Here is an 18478-nt window from a genome sequence, read left to right as displayed (position 1 = left end):
TGCTAGAAGCAGGTGCCCCCCCCTCCCTCTTTCACTGGGGTGAAGGCAGAGCTTGTGCAGGGTTGGTACCCTCTGAAGGGGCAGGAGACTCACAATGGAAGTTTCTCATAGGCAGCTCTTTCTTTCCCTGTGGGGGTAATTAACGTACAGGGAGTGGGTAACAGCTCTTGTGTCATAAGTACTTTCTTCATTGTGAAGAGCCTTGAGAGGTAGCATCCAGCTGCTGAAACTGGCAGAGAGGAAAAGGAAGCTCCTGGGAAGAAACTTGCTCAGGATGACAGAACAAGCTGGGGATGGCTGTGGGATGATGTAGCTGTCCCTGTCGTTATTGCTGCCCTCCAGCACTGACCTATAACCTTGGAAAGAACCCCAGGAATGTTAGCCTAAAAAAGTTACTTTTAATTGAAAAACTTAAGCAGTAGAAAGAACAGAGCAACCCTGTGCCTAAGCATGATCAAAGGAGAAGTGCTATATTATGGCCATATCCTTATTCCCCTGGAAAGAATGAACGGCTCCTTGAATCTACTGACAGCTTGAAGCAAAGAGGATAAGAAATGTTATCCTGTGTCTTACCACTCCAGCTGTGTGTTATTCCAACAGGACACAAACTAATGGCCTGCTAGTTTACAATTCCCGTGAAAAGCTCTATGTTGTCATTGACCATCAGGCCTCCTACATGTGGTGGTTGATGGGAAAAAACAGATGTGTTCAGTTAAAATAATTATACTCCCCATACTTAATGTTTTGAAAGTATTTAATCAATTTAAATAAAACCTTAACAGCTGTAAACAAATAGAAGCCTGCTGCTACTACCTTCACCTGCCTCAGACCTACAACCAGTTTCCCTCCTGGTTATGATGCTGAAGGCTGTCTCACCATCATAGTGCTCAGATACTGAACAGCAAACATCCACAAAGGAGGCAGAATGCAGAGATTTACAAAGTCCATGGTATACAAAAGCAGATTGTGTTGCTTCACCCATTTTTCAGAGGTGTAACTCACAGAGGTGAATACCGTCTGTTCTCTGGGCCACGTCACAAAGCATCCAACTTCCCTCGATGGAACTGGGAACACACAAAACAAGACAGTTTGTCCCTGGGTTTAGTCTAAAGGGAAGACTTGAGACAAGTCAAGATGGGCACAATGGGAAACAGTCTGGGGAGCAGTACATGAGATAGAAGTTCTGACCTTTCTTAATTCTGCAAATGCTGATCCAAAGGCAGGTTTCACCTGGGTTCTCTCCCTGATCCACTGTGGCAGTTTGTCAAAGATGGCAGGCCGTGCATATCTGTGGTCCAGGAGCAGGATGCTCGCAAAGTCCTTTTGGTGCCGAATGGCTCTGCCTGTACAGAGCATAAAAACAAAAAATGGCCCAGTCAAGTGTTTGTTCTCAGACAAGGAAGCTCATGTTCCCATCATCTCTAAGTACGATTACCCAGACGACTGGATAATGCTTCCTTTCTCTCACCCTGCTCCTTCAGTGCAGTCACATTTCGTACCCCCCAGCCTGTCCAAGGAAGAATGAATTACCTATCGACTGGTTTACTGCCTTCATGCACAGGTTTTCAATCAGCACTCTGCTAGGTGCCTGGCCAGCAGCTCTGGGCTGGAAAGGAGAAATAGGCAAGTCTGAACATGAGGCAGATGTAAATCAAATTAGGGAGTCTGAATGACACCGTGAGGCAAATGCTTTTATCCCTGCAGAGTGAGCGGGTGGCGAGGCAGACCCCGAGTGGAGAGCAAGGAGGGACAGAAGAAAGGCTTCAGTCAGAAAACTACGTTGAGCATTCACAAAGAGCCAGCCCATGGTCCCCTTGAAGGCAGAAATCCTGTCCCCAGCTGCTCGGGAACAGCACATCCAATGAGCAGTAAGAAAGGACAAATGACCCAAGACAAGTGATCCTGGCAAGCAGCTTCTACCACCCTGCCACCTCCTCTGGGGTAAAGGGTTCTTGCTCCCTTTGGAACTTGGAGTTCCCAGTGAGCCCTGATGGTATTTCCCTCCAGTGAGCTTCTTCCCTGTGTCTGGTACCACCTGTTCATGAGCTGCCTGGAGAAGGCTGTGCTCTTCGTACCACACAGTCTGGGAAACCATGGCAAACTCAGAGAAGACAAAACAAAGCCTTCAAAGGCATCTCTTGCATGCCTGTGCTGAGAAAAAAGTTAATACTATAAAGCAGAAGTGAAACAGGCAGAGGTGTAATCTGTTACCATTGTTTTGTCAAGCCAAGCCATTTTCTCCTGAAGCTCTGGAGATTTAATGTTGGGGTAAGGCATTCCCACCATAATCACACACCTGCAAGGAAGGGAGTGCATTATTCTTAATGTCTCATCCTATAGCACTTTGCCAATAGACCGATAAATTAGAGGTCACTGCACCTCTGAAAGACAGCCAGCCCTGATAACCAAAGGCGGCAATAAAGCACAGCAGTCTGACAAGCACGTTCTGAACAGAACTGCAGAGGGATTCAGGGTGCCAGAGCAAGGGATTGTCTAGCACAGCAAGCCTAACTGCATCATTCACAGGAAAAGTAGCCTGGACAAGCAGGTTTACACCACCCAGCAGACCCTCCTGTTGCTTTAAGCATCAGCTGAGGTCGTGCTCCCCAGGATTTTCTATCTATGCAAGTACTGACGTGACAATCCTGCTTGGAGTCACCACAAGCCAGAGCTCACCCCTCAAGAAGGAGCAGTCACCTTACCTTCCCAGGTCATCAGAGAAGTTGATCCCTTCACTCATTTTGCCTCCAACCACAGAAAGCAGCAGGGCCCCTGTCATCTGTCCTCCTGCCTGGCTGCAGCGCTGCAGGAGAGGGACCATCAACTTAAACCAGAGTTGGGAAGATTTCTGTGCTTCAGAAACACTCCCTCACCTGAGCTAGAGCCCTCTTGTTAAAGCTGCAGTGCCCTCTATAGCAGCACTCCCACCCACACCAGTTGGGATGCCACACTCCCACCAGCCTGCCAGCTCAGCTTACCTTTATGCACTTGGCATATTCCACCAGCACCTGCTCCACCTGGTTGGCTTTCTTAGGCTCCTGAAAGATCTGTCATAGGCACAGTGCGTCAGTTGCAACAACAGGAAGCAAACAGTTTAAAGAAAGCAAATTATTTCACTCTCACGCCATTAAACAGCATATGGAACTGAGATCAGGGAAAGGCAAATTGCCTGAAAAAGCAACTTAACCAGCACCTTTCCCCTCCACCACACTGCATGGAAACGCACTGCATGTTCACTTTCCAGCTGGGCTATGAAGGGAGCAGCAGCTGCTCCTGCCCTTCCAACATTCCCCTTCAGCTTTGGCAGACTTGTTTAATTCTGCAAGAAGTTAGAAGTTATCCAAGAGCTGAGAGGCAGGAAAGCAGTGTGCACCTCTTGCACCTATGAATCAAGATCCTCCAGGGTGAGGAGACTTTCCAGCTCCAAGATCTTGGAGGACAGTGACAGGACTGATCAATTTGAATCACTAATTAATTCCAAGTGATAGCTTCACTTGCCCAGTGAATAAATCAGCTTTTTATGCAATGCATAAATAAAGTAATATATCTTTATGTTATTCTTGCATGCCTAATTAGTTACTGAAAGCCCCTGCAGTTAATTAAGCTGTATTTTGACTGATGCTGCACCCTGGCCTAAATCACAAGTTGTTTTTCTAGTAAACAAGAGGTGCTACATCTGTCTTCTCTGTGACAGTGAAGAACCTAAAGGATGTGTGTTTCCTTGGTTAGCAAGAAGTACTATCAAATTTTACCAGTCAAAATCAGTCCTTCAGTAGAAAAACAACTGGCAATTACAAATATAGGCCCAAACCAACTTACTGAAGAGTAGCTATTTAATCCTTTGATTTAAAGTAATTTTCCCTGCATTATTTATATACAATCTCAGTGTGATGTCACCACAGCCACCTCAGGACTCAAGCCTTCCTCTGCTATGGTCTGGTCTTGTGTGTAGGCAGCTGAAAGTCACACTTGCTGCAGTTGTACCAAATTGCTTTGCTAACGCACATCCAATTTGCTGGAGACTGCAAAGGCCAAACAAGAATAAATCAGAGCTGAAAGGTAGAACAAACTGTGTGATTGTGGCACAAAGCCTTGGAGGCACCAGCCAGAGCACTGGGACCCTGACAGGACACACCTGAAAGGCACGAGGAATAGTAGCTGTACAAACACGTGGAGAAGCCAAAGCATAATGCTTCCACCACAAAAACCTACAGGCAGATCCACGTGCCAGAATGCTGGCACCAAGGCTGTGAAATATCTGGGACTGTGCTCTCCTAATCCACATGCTAAGTTATTTAGCTTTTGGTAAACAGAAGTCACAGTTAGGGTATATGTAACTTTTTCACCCCCCTGGCATGTGATCAAAGATCCCTGCACCACACTCTGAACTGCTTGATCTTCAATACGCCTGATCTTCAAATACTTGTGAAAAGTCATTGCAAAAATTTTTATATTTGCAGTGATCTCCCTCTTTAATGTGTTTCATCACTCCTTTAGCAGGAGTCTCCACTGCTGGTCTTCCAGTTCTCATCTGTGTTACATCTACCAAGAAGCAAACCACCGTTTTTCCTATGAACTGCAGTGTGGCCCCACTCTGCCTAGCCCTTGGTTGTGCTGGTCTGTGCTCAAGGGACACACTGAGCCTGGGAAAAACAAATTCCCTGTAAGAGCTCAATCCGAACAGCCTCCCCAGCCACACAGGAACAAGCCTACTGGTGATGGAAAGCAAAGACTGTCTCCCCCCATGGCCACCACGCAGACCGTGCACTTAAAGAACGTATGGCTGCATTCAGTCTAATTTAGATCCCAGCTCAGTGATCAGCCACCCGGGAAGTACCATTTATTTGTAACTGGAGGGATTAGCCAGATAAACATCCTCTCTGCTCTGCTGTGCAGGGTATGAGAACAACTCGGAGAGAGAGGCCTGTAGCGCATATGTAATTGTTTGATTTTTGAAACCTCCATGTAAAGTACCAACTGCCCCAGCTGCACAATCACCTTCTTCTTAGTTGCCAGGCGGGTGAGCAGCCCTGTCTTCTCCCAGTGTGCATACACCTGCTTCTCATATTCATAGGAGGGGAAGAAGCACACCACACCTCCAGGGATCACGTTGCAGAGGTTGCAAAGGATCCGACCTGTCTCATCCATCTGCAAGAGAGATAAGAGCATATTGCAGCTGGCAGGAGCTCCAGCTAACGCTGCTCCAGTTTTGTGCTCAATCCCAGGATCACACTTTCCCTGTGACGTGTCTTAGGGGAGGAAAAAATGTGGGAAATATGCCAAGTCTAAGAGAACTCTCTAGGGGAGCTGAGCATCACAAAGAAGTTCTTCACTGATAGGCCTTTTTCTGTAACCTGGGGTTTCTGTTAGTGCTGTGGAGCATTGGTCACTCAGGAAAGGAGGGTTTGCCTCAGTGGATGGGAGCTGTCACACCAGAATAGTAGTTAGCACATCTGGTGGAGATTCAGAAGGGGCAGAGCAGATCTAGTGTCTGGCCTTGGGTGTTTACTGGCCTGCCACAGGAAGAAGTAAAAGTGCCAAAACACCTGCTGCTGCCCCTGTGGTTTGGGCTGCATTTTGCAGGGCTGCCCTGCTCCACTGTCACTGAGCCCTTCAAACTGTGACACACAGTCAGAAACCTCCTCCTGATGCCCAGCACACAACTGCAGGATCTCCATACAGCCAAACACAAGTTGCTATATAACTCATCTCCAAAAGCTACCTCTGAGGAAGCAGCTCAAAATCCCTTTTGCTACTGCTCTTTCTCAATTACCTGGCAACACACCTGCCCCAAATCTTACGGATTTCCCTTGCCGTGGCTTTTGGTCAGCCCACCTTTCAAACAGAGAGAGTACTGTCCTATGAAACATAAGCATGTGAAGCAAAAAAGGGATCCAAAGGAAGGGAACAAAGGACAGACTGACCATCCGGGGCAGGTCTCTTGTCTGGTAGGTGAATTCCAGCTGCTGGTTGGAAGGACCATTGCAGAGGATTATGGGTAAGATGTTTTCTGGAGGAATCACATGTCCTGGAGCCAAAAACAAGTAATGAGAGTCAACATCACTGCTGTTGGCACAAACCCCACAGGCTGAAGAACTTTACCTGCATGACAGAGGCAAATGTTTTCCTGGCTAAGCCAAAGTGCTGAAGTCACTCAGCTGCTCTGACTTCCATTCCCTGAGCCCCTGGGAAGAAGGCATGGCACACTGCCTGCCAGTACTGGCACTGAGGAAGCTCAGAGTGGAAGGGAACTTGCACGCCTTCGCTGCCCTGACAAAACAGCACCAAAGGCAGAGTGCGGCACTTGCAGCTGATGACCTCTCCCTGCCAGCCTGGCACACTCACCACAAGAGAACTCCAGGACACGTGCAGGGTCCACACCAGCACAGGACAGCAGCTGCTCTCGGAAATCAGCCACCTACGAACCACAAGCCACATGTGAAGTACCAGTGGCCCAAAAGACACCACACCAGAGGCACCTGTACTGCTCCTTGTGCACCACTGTCGAGGGAGCGCAGGCCAGATCCCTCCGGGATGAGCACATCGGGGACTGGGAACGCCGAACACAGACAGCTCCCAGCCCAGCCCGTGCTCCCGGCCCGCCGGAGAAGCGGCAGCGCCCCCTGCCCGCGCACATCGGGACTGATTTTCCTGAATCCCTACGGGATGGTCCCTGTGGGATCCCTGTCCCTGCAGAAGGACAGACGGTATCACAAGGTCCTCCAACTGCTACCCGTGCTGGTTCCAAACTAGCAAGAGCTCAGCCTGTATGATCTTGAGGACAAGAAAGGCTGACGAGGGCAATCCTGCCCTTACACCTACAAGTTTATCCACAAACAGGCAGTGACACCTCATGCAGGGAACCCACACCAGGGAGATAGAAGGGCAGGTAGGAGAGGTATTTTCCCACACACACCACGGGGAGCAAGAAGAGCAGCACATTCCAGTGGGGCTTAGCTGCTCTCTTTCCATGCCTGATTGCAGACAGCAATCCTGAGATCCCAGTGCAGCATCCTGGTTTCCTCACCGGCTGCATGGTGCCTCCAGCAATGATTACAGCACGGCATTCTTCCACCACCTTGGCAAAGTGGACAGCTGGGTTCAGCAGGAGGAATTTGAGACTGCTCTGACCAACATTGCCTTGGAAAAGGAGAGAAGGAGCATCAGGAGCTAGCTGTGGGATACATACACTCAGGGATATATAAGAGATTCTCCCTCATGCCCTGGGCACTCTGGCAGGTCCTCACTTCTCAAAGCAAGGACTTGCTATTCAATGCTGACAGAGGCAGCAATGCCAACCTGGAAGTTACCTTCTGCTTCCTAATCTCCCTGGAGCTGTAGAAGAGGTGCAGTAAATTGCAGGACGAAAACTAACATCCAAAGTGGGAGCAGAGATCTGCAAACCCTGGCCCCAATGCCCTTAGTTAAGAATTCCTTTGGGGTCATGAACATCCTCAGACAGACCCAGCCTGCCAGCCTGCATCACATATGGCACAGAAACGTTGTTGCAGGCTCCAGATCTCCTCCCTCACTGCCAGTGAAGCACCCTGCTTGTGACTGACTCACGCCACCTCTCCCCAGCTCGCCTTTTCCAGTACCTTGTCTGTTGAGAATGACTCTGCCATCTTGGTTTGCATTTGTGAGGGCTGACAGAAATCCTTCAATCTGCATCAGTGGAGAGGCAGCTCGGAGCTGGTCGTTCTCAGCCTCCACAGGAGGGCTCTGGGGGGTGCCTGCTGGCCCAAAAAGAAAAGGAGAGGCAGGCAATTTAGGCCATACTTCTAAAGACAGGGATTAAACATGAAGTATGTTCTACAGCAACGTGATACCTGGTCTATGTGTGCAGGCAGAGAATAAAGACCCAGAAAAAGGGAAAACCCAAATTCTGTCTCATTGCTAAGAAAGAAAAAAAAGATCTGGTTTTTGTGGTTGGCACCACTAAGTAGAGCTACACACAGTAGCTCTGGACCTGGAGCTAGCAGGTCACAGCAGTGCAAAGCTTGAGTGTGTGTGGTGTGAATATGGACTCACACCATCATTCAGCTTGCAAGGGACCTCAGGAGACCTTCTAATCAAATGTATAGTTGCCTAGGTCAACTTGTTAAAAAACACCTATGCAGGACACCTCCTGAAGTCTCTCATTCTTCAAATCTGCCTCCCACCTTTCCTCATGCAGATTGATGCAGGTTCCACATCCTCACTGTGCCCAAAGGGGAGGATGCCTGAACTCACCGTCCTTATCAGATCCCTGCTGAAGGGTCAGGAGAAAGTTCTGCAAACCAGCCATCTTCTGGTTCTCCTTGTTGTTTTTCACAGCTGTGGCAGGGCCTCCATATCGCTCCACAAACCCAAAAAGCTGCCAAACAAAAGGCACATACACTAAGATACCAACAGTAGGCACCAGATAAGATAAAAGCAGGTTTGCTGGTCTGCCATAGATAAAGTTCCTTAGTAGGTGTTCACACACCAGCCTGATCAGAATCTATCAGCACAGCCCAGAGCTTCCATTACCTTTCTACAGCTACTGAATCAAAACCAAAACAAGTCTCTGATGCTTGTTCCTCCAGCACAAGTCTACCCAGCTGGCAGGTTTGAGGCCAAGCAGCACAGAATTAGTACCCACTGGAATACCATGGTACACAACATTGTATGTTTCTTTGCTGGAAAAGCAAGAGTTAATCTGCACATATAGTGCTTTTTGCAGGAATCATTTTGTTTGCAGAGCAGGGTGGAGAAGACAGGCTCTCATCCCAGCTGCTGCATCTTCCACTTCACATTCCACGTATGAAACAGCATTGGAACACTGCTGACCATAAAACCTCGGGGGCAAGTACCTTCCTGCTGATGAGGCTCTTCTCACAGTAACGCTGAACCTGTTGGAGGAAGACAGAAAAATGAAATGGCAGTCAGTATCTCTTCTCCCATCCTGCTGTCCTTGATCCCTGACCAGCAGGGATATCACTTACTGTGCTTTCGGGGAGAGTTGCACAGCTCTTTGTGAGCTCTGCCTCCCAGACAACAGTTTATTACAAAGACATTGCATCCAGAGTGGAAACACACAGTGCTAAGGGGCTGTGTCTGGAGGTCCAAGGGATGGGTGACAATACTGGATTAGTATGGTTTCTGCATCCTCAGCCCTTACAGTTTAGCTCTGCCTACAGACAGCTTCTGCACTTGTACATGCTTAATCACTTGCTTCCCTCTACTCCAAGAGCACCTATCCAGCCTCAGTGCACTTTTACCCAGATTGCAGCAGAAGAGACCTATACACTGGGGAGGTGGGGAGAATCTGCCATGTGGGCCTTGGCTCTACTTCCAGTTCTTACACGCACTCCCCAACAACCTCGAACAAGTCACCACCACCTGTGCCCCAGCAGACAACAACATTTGCATTACCTTGAAGAGGTTTATATTGTCAATCTGGCTCTGAAATAGAAAGTCATTGATGGATTTTAGCACTGTCCCTGAAAAAAAGGGGGGTAAAGGAGAAAAAACTTTATTACTGCTGGGCCTGCAGCCCCTTACTGCCCACACCCACAGACTGACAGCTGCACACACCAGGAGCTCACTCCAGTCTTACCTGTTTGGGAAACTGTCTGACAGCCAGGATTCTGATTCACATTACCTGTAAAACATTAAACCAATTCAAGGAAGGCTTTCAATGGGTCTGTCTCAAAATTAGGCAAGAAATTAACGACTGAGCTGATAGGTACACTGCATCATGACAAAACCCAAGAAATAACTACACCTCTGCAAAATGTAGCTATACAGACAAAACATCAGCTCCCACTCAGTTTTAATTTGCCCTGCAGTGTAGCCTTACACTGTAGGACAAGCGTGCTGCAGCATCCTAAGAAGTACCACCTACATTCCTTCTGTGGCAGGAAGCAGCAGGTAGGGTGGGTGCTCAGAAGTGCTTACACACTATGTAGTCATCATGCTGCATAGGTAAAGGGACAGGGACTGCAATGCATCCCTCCTCGATGCAGCAGCAGGGAGCTGGGAGGCACAGAGGCTGGCAGGTGATTGGGAAGAGAGGAAAATCTGAGGACACCTCCATGCCCAGACCCCAACAACCAGAACAGGATTAATTGCTGCCACTCGCTGCGTTTTATGTCCTAGTGTTTAACACTCACCTCACATCCCACTTTTGCAGCCTCAGTCAAGAAACTGCACAGAGGCTGCATTTTCTAATGAAAGCACTTCACTGAGTACAGGGAAGAGAAGAGTGGCAGGACAGAGCAGGAAGAGAAGTAACATCTGAGAGCACCACCAGCCCCCTGCCCCAAAGGGCTGCATTTCTCCTGGGCATAGAAGAAGGTCTTTATGAACTTAGGACAGGCTCTCCCCTCAAGACACATGGAGGTCTAGCAAGCAAATTATTAGAGAAAAAGAGCTCTGTGAATTCCTGTGGATCTAAAATCACAGCAAAATGGTAATTTTTTTGCAAAGGAAAGGCACCACTCAAGAAAGATTCATTCTGCAGAGGCATGCTAACACGTGTAGAGGCCTTGCTACTAGATGACCCAGGAGATTTATGCCATACAGCTCTTGTGCTGCACTGTCATACATCTGCTGTATTGCTCACTTGGAATTTTACACCATCCCCAGTCAAATCAGATGTGAAAACCACATAGAAATAGAAGACTTAAAATGTCATCTGCTGATCTTCAGCTAATGAAACAAAGAGAAGGGGTCAAGTAGACACCAGTCAACCTCCCCACCTTACAAACCAGCCTAAGAAATAAAATTACTGGCTTCTGAACCTATACGTGAGCAACGCTTCCCCACAGTCTCTGCCAAGTGGGAAAGGGAACAGTGTCCTGAAGAAGCACTAACTAGCTCAGAGTCTATCAGTATCCCTGGATGTAGAACTGGTTTCCTTACCTCCCAGCATGGCCACAAACCGCTCCAGTAAATACAGGATCTGCTTAATGTACATCAAGTTCTTTGCCTTCAAACGTTTCCTATGAAAAATGAGACACATATTGGGCCCCAAAACATCTTCAGGCACTAATACAAGCTGCAGAAACAAGTATCTGAACTCTTCTTCATTTTGTAGTGACAGGAACCAAGAATGATTTGTCCCAGGCTCACTCTCCCTATTTGTGACAGGGCATAGTCCTCTGAACATCCTGCCCAAGGTCACCTCAAAGCACTCACCCACATATCCCACACTGTTCCTACCACCACCCTTCTCCTCACACATTAGTTACAGTTTGTTATTACAGTGGCAGTGATGCCTCAAGTCCCTGTTGCAATAATGCTCCACAAATTCAAAGTTATTCAAAGCACTGAGCACAATAATCAACCACTGAAGGGATGACAAGATGCAGAGCCAAAACCCACATACAGCTTCCTCCTCCTCAGAGCTTACTGCCTCTACCATAATGCCAATCAGCACATGAAAGACTAAGGTCCAGGAGAGACATAAAAGACTGAATCTTTTAAAACTCTGCATCACAAAGTAGAAGTGACTAGAGGGAGATATTTGGAAAGGAACAGAGTATAAGGGAAAGCCATAATCCTCAGGGTATCCCCTTCTCACTGCTTAATACCAGCCCCAGGAGTCTGACTTAGACAGATTCCAGGCAAAAATAATGAAGCAAGTGCCTTTTCATCTGCAGAACTATTAATGCAGTAACTTTCCATCAGGGAAAAGCAAGAAAGACTCTGCAGCCATGGGATAAGCCATGGCATCCACACTGCCTGCCACTGCTGTGCAGTTTTGCCCCAAGATCCTCACCTGTATCGCTCCATGTACTGGGACAGCTGGGAGTGGGCACAGCAAAGCTGCACAAACAGAAAGAAGGAGCTGTTGTTACCAAGGAGTGAAGAAAGGGCAGTCTGCTGGATGCAGAGCTCCCTCTCCATTGACAGGCCAGGCTGTGACTCACCTGAGAGCCGCTGACCTCCGCACTGTGGATACAGGTGATGGTGTCTATGAGGTTGTGGGCCTCGTCAATGATTACGACCTGGTCCTTCAGCTTGATCCCAGCAGCGCTCCTGGTAGGCTCATGCAAGAGCATCTGGTAAGGCAGCACCACCAACTACAGGAGAAGCACACACTGCCCTGATTCCAGCTCTCATCCTTGCAAACTTACGGCACTCTCCAACCACTCATTAAAGGCCCATCTCAGAGGGCCTCGGAGAATTCAGCCAAGTGACTTATTATGGGAAAGGCAGGAAGAGAGACAGGAGCACACGCTTGAGAGGGCCACTGGGATGTAAACTGAAGAGAAATAATTATGCTACAATTGCGTATTGGCTCAGGTTACCTTCCAAATCTCCTCTCAAGCACTGAAAGCACATCTTCTGAGAGAGAACCAAGCAAGGAAGAAGGGCTAAGAGCACACCCATGTGTCAGTATTGCCTCACAGTTACTGAACCTTTCAAATACTTCAGAATGCTGAGACATACTCACAGCCTCCTTATTAACTTCTGATGGGAATTCTCATTTTCCTTTGCTTTCTCAGCAAAACTACAGCTGACAGAAACACAGCCCATTTACAGACTCCCACATTATTGAGCAACAGCACTGGAGGGAGCAGGCAACTGGTTTATTTTTAGAGCACCTGGCATTAATTCTGCTAAAACTGTACACCTTACCTGAGCAGCAGGAATGGCATATCGACTCCCATAGTATGGGCAGGCCTTGGTTTCCCTTCCCAAAGACACCAACTGCTCAATATCCTTCACTTCCACTAGAACTTCATCGCGGAGAAACTGCATTTGCTCATAGGAATAAAATGGGCACACGGCGCGGCTCACACGTCTCTTCTTCCCTTCATTCTCTTCATCACTCTTCTTTTCTAGCAGTAGAAATCACAAGAAAGCCATGAGCAACACACAACAGCCTAAAACAACCACTGTGCAGAACTTCATGGATTTCAAAGCAAGCTCTGTCATGTATTTTTGACCCATCACTTATTTAAAAATTTTTCAGCTTTGACATTTCCATCTCCACAGTGAACACTACTCTTGCCAGTTAGATTTAGCCACATGACATTTTCCAACAATTCCAGCGTGGAGTTAACAAACACAAGTACCCTTCCGTATCAGAACTCCTGACCAACTTAACACACTGAGAAAATACATCCAGATCTCAGCATCCTAGCCCGGAGATCAAGAAAAGTAAAATAACTGGGAATCTCTAGTTCTGCTTCTCCAACCTGTCATTTCCAAGCTCCTAACACTCTCTTTCCAGAACTGATTGGCAGTGCCCACTGTCTCCAGGCTCTTAAGGCAGCTTTATCAGCAATTGCTTCCCCAGGCTGGAAGTCTTCCTACCATGTTTGTTCTTTTGCATCTCCATGCAGCGGTCATTGATGAGCTGGAGAGCACCCAAGCGTCGCACCTCCTCATTCACACACAGGTTCTGGGACGTGCAAAGAGAGGAAGAGGAAGGGGGTCAACTCTGAACTGAGAGCCCCATGCTCTCATTGCTTCTTTAAAGCAATCTTAGGCCAGATTCCAAAATGGAAAAGTCTACCAGTCGGACAGTGTGCCCACTAACTGCGACAAACATGCTCGAAACCCATAAAAACTTAGGAAGGAGAGAAAAATGAGGAAAGGTGCACTGAGAGGGCTCACTGCTACACAACAGCTTCTAGAAAATGCTGCCAGATGTACTAGTAAGAGGAGCGCCTTCTCAGTGACTCAGATATCTGTAATATTCCACATCAGGAAAGGTAAAACAGACTCTTGCATTTACATCAAAGGGTAAGTGACCAAAAGAGAGTTCACAGAAGAATCTACATCACATAGATCTGTGCTGAGACCCACGACTGCTTTAGTTTTCCAGTGGGAGACTCAGTCAACCCCCGAGGTGCCTTCTGTGGCACCAGATCCACATACCTCCTCACAAAGTCTCTCATACTAGGTTAATATGCCCTCTGGGTCCCTGGAGAACACCACCACATACCTGCCTGGATCCCAGGGAAACCAGACGCGTGCCTTTGCCAAAAGGACTTTTCTGCACCTCGCGCACAAACTGAGAGAGCTGGGAGTGAGTGCGGCTGCAGTAGTAAATCTACAGCAAGGGAGAACAAAGGGAAGACAAGAAGAACATGGAAGTCAATCCCCTACCTACAACCAATCCTGCAAGGATGCAGCCAAGCACTTCAACAAGGTTCACCTTGCTCAAGCCTTCAAAAACACAAGTTTGAGTGTCACAACTGCTGAGGCTAAAAGCCCCATCTTTGTTTTCTCCTATCATTTGTCTTTGTTTCCATTTAATTTTCCAACATCTCTATAAAAACAAGGACTCACCATTGGAGAGTAATAAAATGCTATTTATTGCAGTGTGCTTTTACAGCAAGCCACAGCAAAAATTAAGCAGTGCTAGCAGAGCAAGCTGCTTAGGCAGCCAGTGTAGTCCAGAAGGAGATGAGCACAGCAGAACTAGTTGTCACTATCAACAAACTTGGCACTTCTTGTATGTTAGTTCCTAAATCTTTCTGTACCACATGACTGTTGGAAAGGTGCAAGGAAGCCATAATTCTGCTCACTCCTACGCTATTTTATGAAATGACACTATTTACTTTCCTCATCTCACCTTAGTCACATGCTCCTCTTCCAAATCATCATCATCTTCTTCCAGCCTAAGAAAAGAGAAAGCTCAAACAGTTCCCTTTCAGCAGATCAGTGGCAGTAAGAATCAAATTATGCTCTATAAAGAGAGAGATCTCAAAAGAGAGAGCTGGTTAAGTCATCTCAAAAAAAGCAGATCTTAACCCAGGTGGTAAAAGAAAAATCAACTTTTTAAGAAAAGTGTAAGCACGCACAATCAAGTCGAGCTTTGCTCTTTAAAAGGAAAATGTCTTTAGGGCTCTGCCTTTTGCAAATTCAAGAGGTTTTTTTCTTTTGATTCTGGGGCTTCTAAGCCCCAGGCATAAGTTAATCACTGCTATACCATTCTTTGGTGAGCTTATTTATCTATTTATTTGTGTAAAGCTTTCCCTGCAGAGGCAATTTACCACCCTCCAGCTATTGCACAAAGAAAAGCTTCAGGAAAGCCCTCGGCTGCCACAGAGTTCCTCAAAGGCAACAGCAGTTTAATGTTTGATAAACTACATATAAATGAAGAAGTTAAGTATTTTTCACTTTTTAAGGCAGAAGGATCTGTCTAGATACTAATTAGTAAATTTGTATTTTAAACACATTTGACTTTTTGTGCTGAACTATGACTTCTGGCTTTTGCCATAAACCAAATGTATGAGAGAGAAAAGTGTGCATGAGATTTTCATGCTGAAGCTCCGTCTTTAGAAATGTGAACATCTCTCCCTTTAGAGTATCGAAAGATGCCAGTGCTAATCTGCAGGACTGACAGCTTCCTCTGATGTCCTGAGTTCCATTCTGCTTTTCCAATGCAAGGAACTTAATCTCGAGTCATTCGTTCAGCATCCAGAGGCACTTTCTGGGAAACCGGGTATGGATAAAGGCAGGACACTGCCAAGCATTTTAAGATGCATTTTCTCAGAAAGCATTTCAGGTCACTCTGATCAATCTAAGAAAAGCTTAAAAAACCAAACAACCAATTAAACAAAACCCCAGAACAACCACTACCTTACACAGTCTGAAAAGATGAGAAACTATTTTGAATAAAATCTGCACCATTACAGGTGACATCTCTTTAATCCGAGCAAGGCAAAAACTATACAGAAAATGTTTCTTTGGTGTGGAACACCCTCAGTCCCTGTCCTTACCCAGATACCACCTTCTTTTCTTCATCACTCTCATATTCAGCAAGAATCAGCTCCTCCTCATTGTGATCCAGCTGGTCCAGAACATCTGCTCCAGCTCCCTGTGACAGAGCCTCCTTGCTGAGCTGAAGAAGGCGCTTCGTCTCCTCCTCCTCGGATCTCTGAAAGGAACACAGGAGTGCAGTATTTCTCATATAAAAAGAGAGGCAGCACAAGCATCACTTTATGGCACAGACAGGTCAGAAGACAGCAGTCCCTCACACACAGCACAGGGAATGACTGGCTGGGTAAACCCACAGCAGGGCAAGCACGTGCACCAAAGGGGTCTGAAGCTGTTCAGCCCCACAGAATGCAGCTGTTACCAACAGTCAAAGACTTGCCCACACAGACAGTTATAAAAGGGAAACATAAAGAAAATTCTATGCCAAAGGCCTGCTGAACTAATAGATCCTCAATGAAACATTCATGTAAGTATTAGTTGCTTAAAGTGGCCCAAATCTGCCTGAGAAAAAAAGTGTGTAAATAAACCCAAGCAAACATATAAGGATATAATCAAACACTCCATGTACACCTAATTCAAAACTAGGATTAACTCAGCATCTGTTTTAGAACACAAAGCACAAGACTTCACTCGCTGTTTTTTTCTCCAGTTATGTGACTGTTATTCTAACACAGGTCTAGCCTTCAAAAAAAATTGCATTAAGCTGTTGAAGAACAGTTTCTTGATTAACTTTGTGTCCTGATAAAGTTTGTTTTTCAATCTGAAAATCGTATCTTCCAATGTCAGTAAGTATTTTATTACCATGGCATTATAAAGAAATGCATTTGGTAAGCCCTACACAGAAGATTAATTGCTTTTCTAAATCTCTATAATATTTCTCTCATTTACTTTCTTGCTTTTTATCATGCTTCTCATTTCACAGGCTCTTCATCCTCTTAAAAGAGACAAGGTCTTTGTTCCACTTGTTTTTTATTTGCCATTCTTCACTATTTCTGTCATGTCCCTTTGACAGGAGTTGACCAAAACACTACATGACACTTGAGATGGAGCACACTAGAAACTAACAGCCTGGCAGCCTCATAAATCTGCCTATTTGGGGACTTGAAATATGTATTTCTGGGAAGTTCCACTCGTACCATCAAAAACCTCTTAGAGCTAAGAGTACTGACGCCAGTTCATTAATCTAAATTACAGGAAAATATATCTGAGAACATTTTGCATGCAGAAAAGAAACATTTCTGAACAATACAATCATGTTTACTGTGGAAGTAAACAAAAACAATTGTTCCCTAGTGGTGACTGAAGTACAACCAATGCCTGACCTGGTTTCCTTTGGGTGGTATTCTGTTCCCATGACCATAAATTTAACGACAGTTTTTATTCCAGAAATACAGAGAGCTCACACATGCTCATAAAACAGACAGCTTTTGAAAAAAAAAAATCTAAGTATTAAAACTTTTAAAGAGAAGCAGAGGGGCAGAGGTCATCAAAACACACATCATTTCCACCCACACACAAACACACCCAGAGGAAATTACTGATGCACAAATTGTTTTTCACATCTGTACTTCTAAAAGAAAATCTAACCAAAAATTTTGGATGGCAAATTTCAGCATCTGAATACAAAAAGCTCCTCAGAAAGGCAGTGTGAAGTCACAGACATAAACAAGTATGAACAACACTCAGTGTAACCGAAACAGAAGGTTCTAATCTCTGTGGAATAACTCACCTTCCTCTTTGCTGCATATTTTAACTGCACGTTATTGCGAATTTTCTCCAGACGATCTTCTCGCTTTTTCCTCCTGATCTGCTCTTCCTGCAATAAAGGGAGTGGGAAGTGTATTTAGTCCTCAACCCTTGGTATCACTAAGCTCTGGGTGTAGAGAAAAATTAACACTGAAGTTGTTAGTACACAGTCCTGTTCTCCTCGAGCACCTACTGTGTGTTGCTCTGTTCAAAGCAATATTGTTTCTTGTCTTATGCAACCCGCAGGGCAATGCCTCATCCCTCCTCATGGAAACAAACTCCTGTGACAGACAGACCACCACCAAATTTGCCTCACGTGTTTTTCCACTCATCACCCGGGATACCACAACAGTTTGCCCACAGGCTGTGGAGTCTCCTTCCCTGAAGGTATTAAAAAGCCGTCTGGGCACAATCCTGCTCCAGGGGCTCTGGAGCCGGGAGGTTGGTCTAGATGACCTCCAGTGGTCCCCTGCAGCCCCAGCCATTCTGTGATACCAGCCTTCCCAATCCCTTCCTCATTATCTCACCCATCCCCTACAGATGAGCGTTTCCCAACCTTTAGCCTGTCCACCTTGTCCCGCTCCTCCTTCCTCTGCACGAACGCCGTCACCCAGTCCGGTTCCCCGGCCGTGTCGGTGCTTCCCGGGTGTGCCGGCTCCGCCGGGCTCAGTCCCTCCAGGAGCCGCGCCTCCTCCTGCCGCTTCTTCTCCTCCAAGTCCCGGAGCCACGACAGGGCCCCGCAGATGAGGCTCAGGGACTTTCCCTGCCGTGGGAAGCCAAGAGGGTGAGGGAGCGCTGCTGTCACGGACCATCCCGCCACCCCGCAGCCGCGCCCCGCCGGGCACAGCGCCGGCCCCCGCCCCGCCTCACCGTGCCCGTGGGGCTCTCGAAGATGCCGACCCGGCCGGCCTCCAGCGCGCCGTACAGCGCCTCCATGAACTGCTCCTGGATGCGGTACGGCCTGTAGGGGAACGGGAACCGGCCGCACGCAGGGCCCGCCGCCGCCGCCGCCCCGCTCTCCATCCCG

At 47.0% G+C, this 18478-nt stretch overlaps 1 protein-coding gene across 3 annotated transcripts; it reads right to left on the bottom strand.

The window, feature by feature from the left end:
• Positions 1-657: 657 nt before the first annotated feature.
• Positions 658-18443, bottom strand: DDX11 (DEAD/H-box helicase 11). 3 transcript variants are annotated; one of them, XM_032688029.1, is made up of 26 exons: positions 18322-18443; positions 18008-18214; positions 17435-17521; positions 15708-15865; positions 14558-14603; positions 13925-14032; positions 13291-13378; positions 12610-12812; positions 11898-12050; positions 11747-11793; positions 10888-10967; positions 9581-9625; positions 9397-9494; positions 8835-8873; positions 8233-8356; positions 7599-7736; positions 7028-7140; positions 6346-6418; positions 5925-6028; positions 4999-5148; positions 2979-3047; positions 2703-2803; positions 2212-2296; positions 1531-1606; positions 1189-1343; positions 658-1064 (listed from the first exon to the last, which is right to left on the bottom strand). In XM_032688029.1, exons 1-26 carry the CDS (start codon positions 18385-18387, stop codon positions 1035-1037), a joined length of 2643 nt encoding a protein of 880 aa, XP_032543920.1. In that variant the 5' UTR covers positions 18388-18443; the 3' UTR covers positions 658-1034. The 3 variants fall into 3 exon arrangements, with proteins under 3 accessions (XP_032543920.1, XP_032543918.1, XP_032543919.1); XM_032688027.1 differs by having other exon boundaries at positions 659-1064; positions 9397-9464; positions 18322-18442; XM_032688028.1 differs by having other exon boundaries at positions 659-1064; positions 7599-7733; positions 9397-9464; positions 18322-18442.
• Positions 18444-18478: the final 35 nt, after the last annotated feature.

The sequence above is a fragment of the Chiroxiphia lanceolata genome, chromosome 5 (genome assembly GCF_009829145.1).
Source record: "Chiroxiphia lanceolata isolate bChiLan1 chromosome 5, bChiLan1.pri, whole genome shotgun sequence".
Classification (NCBI taxonomy): domain Eukaryota; kingdom Metazoa; phylum Chordata; class Aves; order Passeriformes; family Pipridae; genus Chiroxiphia; species Chiroxiphia lanceolata.
This window is presented reverse-complemented; position numbering and strand designations above follow the sequence as displayed.